This window comes from Tasmannia lanceolata, unplaced genomic scaffold (genome assembly GCF_043159265.1).
Source record: "Tasmannia lanceolata isolate RefF3 unplaced genomic scaffold, GAP_Taslan_0.1 ptg000023l, whole genome shotgun sequence".
NCBI classification, from domain to species: Eukaryota; Viridiplantae; Streptophyta; class Magnoliopsida; order Canellales; family Winteraceae; genus Tasmannia; species Tasmannia lanceolata.
In genome coordinates, this window is record NW_027518700.1 from 1829004 (window position 1) to 1841101 (window position 12098).

At 38.8% G+C, this 12098-nt stretch overlaps 1 protein-coding gene across 3 annotated transcripts in view; it reads left to right on the forward strand.

Annotated features, from left to right (window-relative positions):
* Window positions 1–12030, forward strand: part of UPL1 (LOW protein: E3 ubiquitin ligase-like protein) — a 30461-nt gene extending 18431 nt beyond the window's left edge. For 2 of the 3 annotated variants that reach the window (XM_077365782.1, XM_077365784.1), the window contains exons 5-16: window positions 104–421; window positions 1894–2095; window positions 2202–2488; window positions 2572–2864; window positions 3415–4552; window positions 4657–4803; window positions 5128–5208; window positions 5406–5631; window positions 5751–5890; window positions 7501–7607; window positions 7741–7911; window positions 11591–12030. In XM_077365782.1, the coding sequence (XP_077221897.1) occupies window positions 104–421; window positions 1894–2095; window positions 2202–2488; window positions 2572–2864; window positions 3415–4552; window positions 4657–4803; window positions 5128–5208; window positions 5406–5631; window positions 5751–5890; window positions 7501–7607; window positions 7741–7843 (3042 nt within the window). In that variant the 3' untranslated portion in view covers window positions 7844–7911; window positions 11591–12030. The remainder of the gene's footprint in view (window positions 1–103; window positions 422–1893; window positions 2096–2201; window positions 2489–2571; window positions 2865–3414; window positions 4553–4656; window positions 4804–5127; window positions 5209–5405; window positions 5632–5750; window positions 5891–7500; window positions 7608–7740; window positions 7912–11590) is intronic. The other variant, XM_077365783.1, reaches the window with a different exon arrangement.
* Window positions 12031–12098: the final 68 nt, after the last annotated feature.

Consider the following 12098-nt stretch of genomic DNA (forward strand, 5'->3'; position numbering starts at 1 on the left):
ATTATTGTAAAAAACTCTTACGAGTCACGAGTTATAAAATTACGAAATCGAGTCATGGGTTGACAACTTTGATCATAACCTTAATCTTCTGCTTCCATTCTAGGTGCTTTTGACCTCCTCAGAAGCAGTTTTGTCAGCATTACCATCACCTTTACTTGCTGAGGCACAAATGCTAAGGGACAGAGCAATGAGCCATTATCAGGCTCGTAGCCTTTTTGGGGGCGGTCACCGACTTGGTGTTAGGAGGAATAGTATCGGACTTGACAGGCAGACAGTGGTGGATAGAGGTGTTGGAGTTACAATAGGTCGAAGGTCTGTTTCCGCTACTGCAAACAGTTTGAAGGTTAAAGAAATTGAAGGGACACCTCTTTTAGATGCAAATGCTTTGAAAGCATTGATCCGGCTCTTAAGATTAGCCCAGGTTAATTTCTTTTCCATCACAAGAATGGTTCTGGTACCTGATGAATGTTTTTTGCTACTTCCTGCTTGTACAAGGTTTAGTCAATACGGATATGTGAAGGTAGCATTACATGTGTACTATTTTCTCTACCACAAGCCACTTTTGAGAATATTATAATATTTTGCGTATAGGTTATTTTTTTAAGGACTGATTGTGTGGTGTATCCTGATTATTGCGGTAAGCAGATTAATCAACTATTTCTTCTTTGTTCGTTACCATTCAAAAAATACAAAGAAAGTGGTTACAGTCGTAAGACTTGATGTTCACTTTCGTTTGCGCAGTTACCAATTTCTGGCTAGGTTGCCAATTTCGTTCCATTCCAGTTTGGAAACTGAACAAGAAAACATACCAAAAATTCCCGTCTTTTTTGGAAAGACAGGGTTTATTAATGTGTAGATGTTTTCATGCTATTTCTAATTATTTTTGGGTTTATTAACCCAAACCTTAAAATAAAATGCATCATATTCTAGCATTTTCCACTCTTGCTAATTTCTTCTAATACTGTGTTCGAGCTAGAGACAAATTCTCCAAGTTTCTCTTAAGTAGTTCAAAGAATAGTTTTCCCTTTCTTCTTTGCATCATTTTCGAAATGGAATGTTGAGGCATACCCTTTCAGTTTAAGAACACTCCATACATGGAATTGACAAATTTCTGTTTGGATGTGTTCAATATCAAGGATGGGCCTTTTGAGAATGGAGTTGTTTTTAGTGTTTTGAATCCAACTTCTTTGGATGTCTGCAAAAATATGAGGTGGAAGGTCACTTTTCATACATTTCAAAACATGAAAGTTGTTTTCATCTTATTTTGCGGATGTGGTGGATGCATATGTCTGCCTTTTCAAAAATTGTGACACCCAAACATGGCCTTAGTTTTCTAGCCCGCTCAGAAACACATTCAGAAAATATAGAAGACTGTAGATGCAAGCAGACAACATTTAGAAAAAAATGGGAGAAATAGGATATTGATACCAAAAAATGATAAATGCACGAGACTTCTGCTAAAAATGGGGGAAAAAAAATCTCTGTACGGTCGATATATAGTCAGATAAAATCAGACCAATTAGAACCGTGAGAGGATCCAGTCCAGGTCAGCATACTCTTATTAAATTCTTCGAGCATTCTCTGAATTGAGGGCCCTTTTCCGGAGTTGAAATGGCAAATTCACTTACGGCGTTCTTAACTGCGAAGAAATAAACTCATTTGGGATCCCCATATGGATGTAGGATATCATAGGGCCTAATTGATTTTGCGTGGATTTGCTTATAGCTGCTGTCTTAGTCTACTTGTGAATGATATCTGACAGCGAAGTCTTTTTTTACTTCTTGTTCTTTTTGTGTTACTTATGAATGATATCATCGTTTTCATCTCTGTTTTACAATATCTAGTTCAGACCGTGATCTCTATTTATTTATTTTTTGGTCTTTTTGTGTGTAGCCCCTTGGAAAAGGTCTTCTTCAGAGACTTCTGCTAAACCTATGCGCACATAGTGTTACACGGGCAATTCTGGTTCGCCTTTTGCTAGATATGATTAAACCAGAAGCTGAGGGTTATGTTAGTGGATCGGCAATGGTTACTTCTCAGAGGCTTTATGGTTGTCAATGGAACGTTGTTTATGGTCGATCACAGCAGTTAGATGGTACTATCTTATCTAACGTCCTCTCTCCTCTCTCATTTCTTTTGCCACCCTTTTTGTATTGATTGAACATGGCTTTAGCTTAGAGTGTCTTTGTTCTTAATTTTAGGTCTTCCTCCCCTCGTCTCTCGTCGCATTCTTGAGGTTTTGACATATCTGGCAACAAATCATTTAGCTGTTGCAAATATTCTTTTCTACTTTGATATTCCCGTCACTGTACCTCCAAGCCTGCCACATTCTGAAGCCAAAAAAGATAAAGGAAAAGAGAAAATTGCCGAGGGAATGGCTTTTCCAAGTCTGCTGGAAACATCTCAGAATGGGGATGTACCTCTTATATTATTCCTAAAGCTCCTGAAGAGACCACTATTTTTGCGCAGTAGTGCTCATCTTGAAAAGGTATTTATTAGCTTCTGGAGTATTTTTTTTCCTGCTTTATAAAGTAGTTTTTATGAACGGCTGGTCGTAAATCTGTTGTGCAGGTCATGGGTCTGCTCCAAGTGGTAGTTAATAATGCTGCATCAAAGGTTGATAGTCACCTTCTCTCTGGACAGTCTGTAGCCAATTCCCAAACTCTACCCGACAAAGGAGCTTCCTCCGATACTCAAAAAGATCCTCCTACATCCGAACAGAATGCGGAGCAGGAATTAAATAAAAGTTCGAGCTCTGAGGCATCTCCTTCCGGCGGAAAGAAAACTATTAATCCATATGACATCCTCCTGCAACTCCCTGAGTCCGACTTAAGCAATCTTTGCAGCCTTATTGCTCATGAAGGGTAACTTTCATGAGCTTATCCTTATTCCTTTCATGAGCTGATCCTTATTCCTGGATGTACTTATCGTTTGGGTGTGCTCCTTGCTATATACTGACTTATACATTGGTGTTGTTGGTAACTTTGTGTAGTCAAAAGCAAGGTTTAAAATTTCGGTTTCGGTTCCAGTTTTGGAGATAGCCGAAACCGAAATTTCATTGAAATTTGTTTCGGTAAAGCAAAGGACATTTCATTAATGTGCCGAAATTACTGAAATCTTGGTAATTTCGGCCGAAATCTCAGAATTAAAAAAAAATAATACAATTTCTAGAAAATTTGGCCGAAATTACCGAAATTTCTGAAATTTGGGAGACTGGCTGAAGTTTCAGTTTCAGTTTCAGGTGGTTTCAGTTTCGGTCTTGGACCGAAATCTGAAATTTCGGTATTTCGGCCGAAATTTAAAACCATGGTCAAAAGTATTAGTGTCATATAATTTTTATGCTGTACAATCTGTATTACTTTCTGGCTTTTCTGCAACAAGTAGGAAGACTAACTTCAACTATTATTTTGTTAGACTCTCAGATAAAGTCTATTCGCTTGCCGCTGAGGTACTGAGGAAATTGGCCTGTGTTGCTGCTCCCCATCGGAAATTCTTTACTTCTGAGCTAGCAGGTTTAGCACATGGCTTGAGTGGTTCTGCTATGGGTGAGCTTGTAACTCTGAGGAGTACACAAATGCTGGGCTTGAGCGCGGGCTCCATGGCTGGGGCTGCAATCTTGCGCGTGCTAGAGGCACTCAGCACACTGACTTCAGTGATTGTTGATGGGGGCAAGGGTCAAGAGAATGATGGGGAACAGGAGGAACAAACAATCATGTGGAAGTTAAATGTTGCACTTGAACCATTGTGGCAAGAATTGAGTGACTGTATAAGTGTGACAGAAACAAAGCTTGGACAGAGCTCGTCCTTCTCTTCTCCGACATCAAATTCTAATGCTGGTGACCTTTTAGGAGGAAGCTCCTCTTCTATGTCTCCACCTCTTCCTCCGGGCACCCAGAGGCTTTTGCCATTTATAGAGGCTTTCTTTGTTTTGTGCGAGAAGTTACAAGCAAATCATTCCATCACACAGCAAGATCTTATCAATGCGACTGCCAGAGAAGTCAAAGAGTCTGCTGGGAGTTCATTAGTATCGAATGTAAAGGGTGGTGGAAGTGGGCTGAGGTGGATTGAAAGTGCTATGACATTTGCAAGGTTTGCAGACAAGCACCGGCGCCTTTTAAATGCTTTCATAAGACAGAATCCAAGCTTATTGGAGAAGTCACTTTCTATGATGCTTAAGGCGCCAAGGCTTATTGATTTTGACAACAAGAGGGCATATTTCCGCTCAAGAATTAGGCAACAACATGAGCAACACCCTTCGGCTCCTCTTCGCATAAGTGTCCGTAGGGCTTATGTCTTGGAGGATTCCTACAATCAGCTTCGGATGCGTCCCACTCAGGACCTTAAGGGACGGTTGTCTGTCCAGTTTCAAGGGGAAGAGGGGATTGATGCCGGTGGACTGACAAGGGAATGGTACCAGCTTTTGTCAAGGGTCATATTCGACAAAGGAGCTTTGCTTTTTACTACAGTAGGAAACAATTCAACATTTCAACCTAACCCCAATTCTGTTTACCAAACTGAGCATCTTTCATACTTCAAATTCGTTGGTCGTGTGGTAATTTTTGCCGAACTCTTTGACCATTCTTGGGCTTGGATTTTTGTTTGTTCTTACCAATGTTTTCAAGCTGCTTTATCTTTCTTTCTGGAACCCCTTTGCAGGTTGCGAAAGCACTCTTTGATGGCCAGCTTTTGGATGTTTATTTCACTCGCTCCTTTTACAAGCACATCCTTGGTGTGAAAGTGACTTACCATGATATAGAGGCTGTTGATCCCGACTATTACAAGAATCTGAAGTGGATGTTAGAGGTTAGCGGTTTGAGTAGTAGAAGATTCATATTTTGTGTGTAATATTATACATGTATAGATAGGAGATGATGTGAACCCTCTTTTGTTTTGAACTTTTGATATTGGTACTCTCTTTATTTTCCTCATTTGTCATTGGCTGTTATAAATCCCAACAAGTCTATTCTTAGCTATTGATAGCTTGTTGGAACTTGTGAAAGCTAACGAGAACAGAAGAAATTAAGGGAGGAGTGCAAATATTGGAACAAGGGAGCCCATATATCATCTTCTTGCATATTTATACTTTATAGATTGGCATATTAACGCTTTAGTTTCTATTTTTATCAGAATGATGTGAGTGACATTCCTGACCTGATATTTAGCATGGATCCGGATGAGGAGAAGCACATCCTTTATGAGAAAACTGAGGTGAACTATCAAGCATTTTAGCCATTTGAATATGAACTTAGCTTGTGCAAAACCTTAAATATGCCAGCATATGTCCTGTTAAAACTATCCTACACCGTTGATGCATTTGTAATATCTTTGATGTTCAATCATTTGTACCTCTTAACCTCCTTTAGTGGTTTGTATTTATTTCCTTTGTATGCTTAATTTTGAAAAAGGTTACGGACTATGAGCTTATACCTGGGGGAAGAAACATCAGAGTCACAGAAGAAACAAAACACGAGTATGTAGACCTCGTGGCTGAACACATTTTGACAACAGCCATCCGACCTCAAATTAATAGCTTCATGGAAGGTTTTAATGAATTGGTTCCTCGAGATCTCATCTCTATATTTAATGATAAAGAGCTTGAGCTTCTGATCAGCGGGCTTCCAGAAATCGATCGTAAGTTGGTCTGCCCTCGCCATTCAAATTTTTTTTTTTTTTTGTTGGTCAGCCCTTTGCGTCGGTTTTTTACATTGTTTGCCTGTGTTTTTTCTTATGATTTTTCTTGGTGTTTGTAGTCGATGACCTGAAGGCCAATACAGATTATACTGGCTATACAGCTGCCTCTAGTGTTGTTCAATGGTTCTGGGAGGTTGTGAAAGCTTTCAACAAGGAGGACATGGCAAGGTTGCTTCAGTTTGTCACTGGAACTTCAAAGGTGAGCATGAGTTGCCTCCTGGATTAATCTTCCATTAGGTTCTTTAATTTATGAAATGTGAAATAAAAGGGCGTCCCAGTGCACGAGGCTCCCTCATTGTGGGGTCTGGGGAGGGCTAGATGTACGCAGCCTTACCCCTGCTTTGGAGAGGGGCTGTTTCCGTGACTCGAACCCGTGACCACCAGGTCACAATGAAATAATTAGTTATTATTTGCGTTTCAAACCCCTTTTTATCTTGGTAAGGAAATGGGGCTGGTAGTGGGTATGCAACTGCATCAGAGTTGCTAGCACTTTGTTCTGGTTGTCTATTGGAAGTGCATTTCTAGAGCAAATGTGGTCTTATTGGCTTTTGAATTTGCAATGGAGCCAGCAGGGTTGACCAAGATCCGTCATAATCAAATGAAAATGGCATTCGATGAGTCGTTAAGTCATTTAGAGGGAAAAATTTTTGGATTGCAAGAAAAACATTTCTGACGGGGATTTTTTTCTTAGGAATGTTTGTTCTTTCTACTATTTAGAGGGAAATGAAATGAATATGGTTAATTTAGAGGAATATTACATAAATTGAATGTCCAAGTAAAAATTGAAGAGGGTTGGTTCAGGTAAACTCTCTGTGTGTAAAAAGGTAAGAAAATTTTCTCAATATTTTTCCTCTCAACTTTTCAACAAAATCCCTGCAATCCAAACGGGGCCTTAGTGCTTAACTGGATGTGTGACGATGCCTGTGTTGGAGTTAACATTGAGAGTTACCTGCCTCCGCCTGCCTGAGTTGACTTGGGAGATTCCTGAACCCACTTGCCATTCTTAAACATTGATCTAGAAGCTCGTGCTTCTAAATTGATGTCTTATATAAAGAAAGATTTGGTGTCATTAGGTGCTTGTTGTTTGGGGTAATTGATTTGCTATTGGAACTACACAAAATATTAGTCTTTAAACACCTTAAGGTATAGCCGATAAAGCTGTTAAAAACATGTATGCAATAATAGACATGTCTATGTCGCATGTTACGTGATGAATCCATGCTTTCTGCTTGTGTTACTGTGAACATGTACATGAGGTCTCCTGAGAACTACTAAAGGAATTTGAGAACATACAAGATTGAAAACTACAGATAGTGACTCTTATGCAATTTTTTAAATGTTTTTTTGTGTCATCTCGTGAACAAGTGTGCGAAGCTATAATGCTTTAAGCTGGACAACAAGCTCAGAGTAATGACTATGCACGCTATGAAGTAAAATATACACACATCTTTTCAATATAAAAGGTTTGAATCCTTTAATCAGCTGTATCTATTTTGATGGAAGGAAAATTTTGGTTTAAGGGACTGGATCTATAATAAGCAAAGTAAAATGATGTCCCCCCCACATACTTGTTTTAATAATGGTACCCCTCTTTTCATCTCGCGCATTTCTAATTCGCTGTTGAAGGGTATTACAACTCCTTAAAGATATGAGCAGCCAGTATGAAATGTGTTTAATAAAGTGAGTGCCATTATCAAAACAAGGCAGTTAAGATATCATTTCCCTTAATAAATTATTAGTTACAATAATCATCCCATTATCATAAAATTTAGGTATTTAGGTAAGCTAATTTTTCAATGGAAATTGCAGGTACCATTGGATGGTTTCAAAGCCCTGCAGGGTATCTCCGGTCCTCAACGGTTTCAGATCCATAGGGCGTATGGAGCTCCAGAAAGACTTCCATCAGCTCATACCTGGTTAGTATATTCTGTTAGCACGCTCCACCAATATAATTTTAAATGGATTCTCGACTGCTTTCATCTCAATGAGTTGCTTGCTGGATACTAATAATGGAACCTAATTGTAACTCCTTAATGATTATCTGTGCAGTTTTAACCAACTAGACCTTCCTGAGTATTCCTCGAAAGTGCAGCTTCAAGAACGCTTGCTGCTTGCCATCCATGAAGCTAGTGAAGGTTTTGGCTTTGGTTAAGAAAACTTCCTTGATAATGGCTCTACACCAGTGAAGCAAGCTAGCTCTCTTCAAGTTGCCATGTACAGGTACAGCTACACATCCTTTTCCGCCATTATTGTACTTATGAGGTTTTTTTTTTCAAGTTCATTCTTGCTTTTATAACTTCAGCATTGGTGTTCTAAAATTCTAAATGTGGGTACTCAGAATATCAGTTTGCTTGCTTATTTACTGGCAGATGATTCTTGTTGCTCCTTCCTCGAGACCTTTTCTTGTACATATGAAGTGTCCTTTTAGGGGGGAGTTCCCTTTTGAACTGACCACGTTTTCCATTTTTCTTGGTGTTTTGACAATGTTTCTTCTCTCTTTTTTTTTGAGCAGTAACAACTTTTTCTCTGTTTAAAAGAATTGCTCCTTGGAAGGATGCACCCCCTTTTTTGCACTAATTCTCCTGTTCCACTTCCCACCCTACTTCAAGAGAAGGATACTATCAGAAGCAAATTCAAGAGATGCCTTTGTAGATGTCTCATTATTGACACATTTCAGCATGGCCCAGCTATTGTCTTTTCACCTGAATGCACTAATCATGCGGGCATCTCACAGTATTTGAAGAAATTAAGAAAATGTTGGAAATTAAGTTTTAGGGGATAAATCGTCTGGGCAGCCCTTCTTTTATGCATTTTATTTTTTTGAATGGAAAAAATGGATTTTTAGGAGATGATTCGTATTGGTTGCCCTTCTCTCCTATGTATTTTATTGATAGCCAACGAAATTATCTAGACTGTAAATATATTCCTCAGAAAATGGAATTAGAAAAATAACAAAGAGAGAATGATGGCAATAACCTGCACACTGAGTAAAATCTTCCAGTTCTTGGTACTATCCTTCAAGCTGGCGCTAGATCTAACCTACCATGTTTAGCTCGAGAATCTTCTCATGCAGTTGGATTTTCTTTAAATAGCTTGTGTGAAACCATCTGGAAATTGATTTTTAAGCTCGCATACGGAACTTTTACCGCCCTTGTTATCACCTTTTCATGAACAAAACAACAACTGACTTAAATGTGCTTAGTCTTTTCATGAAATATAGGATGAGAAGATATATTATATAGTCTTTTGTAAGGTAACAATAACTTCATCAGAGATGAAGAAAATTACATTAGAGGTAGAGATTCCCTACACAAGAATCCATTTACACCTTTAGCTAAAGCATCTGAGACGTTGGCGGCTTCCTTCAGACATGAAAAAGCCAAACTTCTCTCTCTCTCTCTCTCTCTCTCTCTACGTATGTCATGAAGCTCATTCGCTAAATGATCTAAAATCTCCATGGACCTGGACTCCTCCAAAGTGCTGAAGTGACCAAGTTGCTTGTGCCACCTCCAACCATAACAGTTTTCCAAACGCGTTACATAGATTCAAAAACCACAAATCAGAGCAGAAGCCCCCACTTCATTGTAGTTATTGTGATTTGATTCTCTGGAATAGGTCACCAGGAAATCAGCATGTCCTCAGATCCTTGTGGAGTAGGAACTTCGTTTTTCAACCTTAAACCCAACCCAACCCAAGACCCATGATTTCTAAACTGACCCAGGTTATTTTTGGGCCGGGTCGATGCAGGTCGGGTAAAACCCGACCCAAGTTGCAACTTGCAACCTTACTTATGGACATTCTCAGTAGTGTATGGACCAAATGGTATATCCTTAATGGGAGAGACATGGAAGGGAGTTGAAGAAATTAAAACAGCACGGTCCATCCCTTGGTGTTTAGTTAGTTATTTCAGTGTCATAAGGTTCATCCATGAGAAGAAAGGCGGATCCAAAATCATTCCAAGTATGTTGACCTTCTTAGATTGTGCGGGAAGGAATCTGCTAATTGATTTGCCACGAAGTGGGGCACAATTCACATGGTCTAATCATCAGTATGAGCCAATCTTGGGTTGAATTGACAGATTTCCTTTTTTTTTGAAATGGTTATAACCAAAACCAGTAGAATTGACAGATTTCTAGTAGATAAATGATTACATTTCCCAGGGATAATTTTGAAAGTATTACCGGGACTAGCATAATCACTGCCCTATTTTATTTGAATCTAATTTAAGGTCACGTGGCTTGATTTAGCTCTGATCTAAACTATGGTGATTAGAGGAACATACAATGGACAAAATCAATGAGTGGTGGTGGATAAAATCTTGCAAGAAAGTTATGAAGGGTGAAAGAAAAGGTAAAGGACGGGACCAACCGTCCATGCGGAGAATTGAAGCAAGCAAAATGTAACTTTTATGGTAGATTGAACACTTTGATAGAAATCAGGAAGAGAAGAAGGGGGGAAGGGAAAGGAAGAGAGAAAGATTCAAATAAGGAAATTGGAGAAAGATGATTGAGGGGAATCACTATTTAGGAAGAGATAAATGGCAGTAGAGGGCAAAAGTTAGATGGTTAAAATAAAGTGATACAAACACTACATTTTTCTGTAACATTGCAAGTGCCAAGAGTAGGCACAGCTGTATCACTAGCTTGTTGATGGTTGGTAAGAAGTGAGAATCCTTTAGCCGTTGTAGATGAGATCTTTCCTTTCTTTAGAGATCTACATGTGTCGGACTTGCACTTTAGGTCTCAATTATTTGGATTGGAGTTTGGGTCCTTTGATGGGGAGAATAGAAATGGAATATGCGGAGAAAGAGATTGAGGTTACATTTCTTGCAATGAAAGTGGACAGGGTTCTAAATTTCAGCATATGTTGCGTTCGGCCTACCATAAGGCTGATTCATTAGCAAAGGATGGAGTTCAGCCTACCATAAGGCTGATTCATTACCTAAGGATGGAGTTCAGAAAGAAGAAGTGGAAACTGTGGTGTTTAGTACAGAATTAGAGGGGGCAACAATGTAGAGTTTAGGTCTCTGATTTTGTGTATGATGTATTTTGCTTGGGACACCTTGTCCCCATGCTTCTGTTGTACCTTTCTCTTGGGTTTTAATAAATCGTTATCTTTGAAAAAAAAAAGTGGACGGGGTTCTGGGGGCTCACAGTTCATGTTGGGGATTCGTAGGCTGGATTCTCTCCTAGAGAAACTTCCTTCGGAGCAAATGAGGAGGTTCATTGGGCTCTTGGCCCTTTTCATTAATAATTTTTCATCATTAAAAAAAAACAATTTTTTTTGAGGAAATACCAACACAAGTTTATAATTAGTTGATTTTGATATCATTTAAACGGGCAAGAACCATTTCTCTGATTTTTTTTCTCTTTTTTTAAATGAAGGGACATTCCCTTTGAAGATTTGAATAAATAGTCTTGCATTTTCTTCCAACGTGCTATAGTTTGTCTAATTCACTATACTCTGTAATAACTCATGGTTTCCCCAAAGGTATTTGCTAGTGTCCGTCGCAGAAGGCATTTCGCAGATGGTCTGTTGAATGTGAGAGCAGCCACCTCATTAATGAAGACAAAATCTGTTGTGTGGCTGCTCTCACATGCAACAGACCATCTGCGAAATGCCTTCTGCGATGGATGCTAGCAAATCCCTTCCCCAAATTATAGTGAGTATGTTCATTCACACATGTTAAGTGAGAGCATCATTCTGTGTGATTTCTTACTTCAGTTTCTATGACATCATGATCTGATTATTACTAATGGTGCATCAGTTATGTTGATGATCTATATAAATGCATCATGATCTGATTGTTACTAATGGCTCCATCAGTTCTGTATCCAAATTTCTTACTTGGGTTTCCATATAATGCATCATGATCTGATTATTACTGATGGTTCATCAGATGTGTCGATGATCGATCCAGGTCGCTGATAAATGGGTTTGTACTTAAGAAATGTCTGGACAATCTGGAGGTGTTCATAGCCAGCAAAATGTGAATAGTAGAAGATTCTATGAGCTTCCAAGCTTCTGTAAACCCCTAACCTGTGTGGATGAAGCTTTTTAAGACATGAAGAGGATTGCACTTGATTGGCGGAAGTGACAGCGGCAGCGGCAGCGGCAGCGCTCAAGAATAGTATTCTTTTTCTTTTTTAAATGCAGTATACATAATAATAGAAGTCGAATTTCTTCCTGCTTTTTATTATTCTTTTTCCTTTTTAATTCGAATTTGCCTTACCATGAAAACCCCATTGTTGGGTTTTTTTATACCTCTTTTTTTGGAGACCTATTTAGCAACTGGTGAAATAAATAAATGGTGGGTTTATATAATTTTTAATTTTTGTTTGTTTGTTGTTTTTTAGTTTAGCCAATGAATTAAACCTTTTCTTCTTCTTCTTCTTTTATTCATTTAT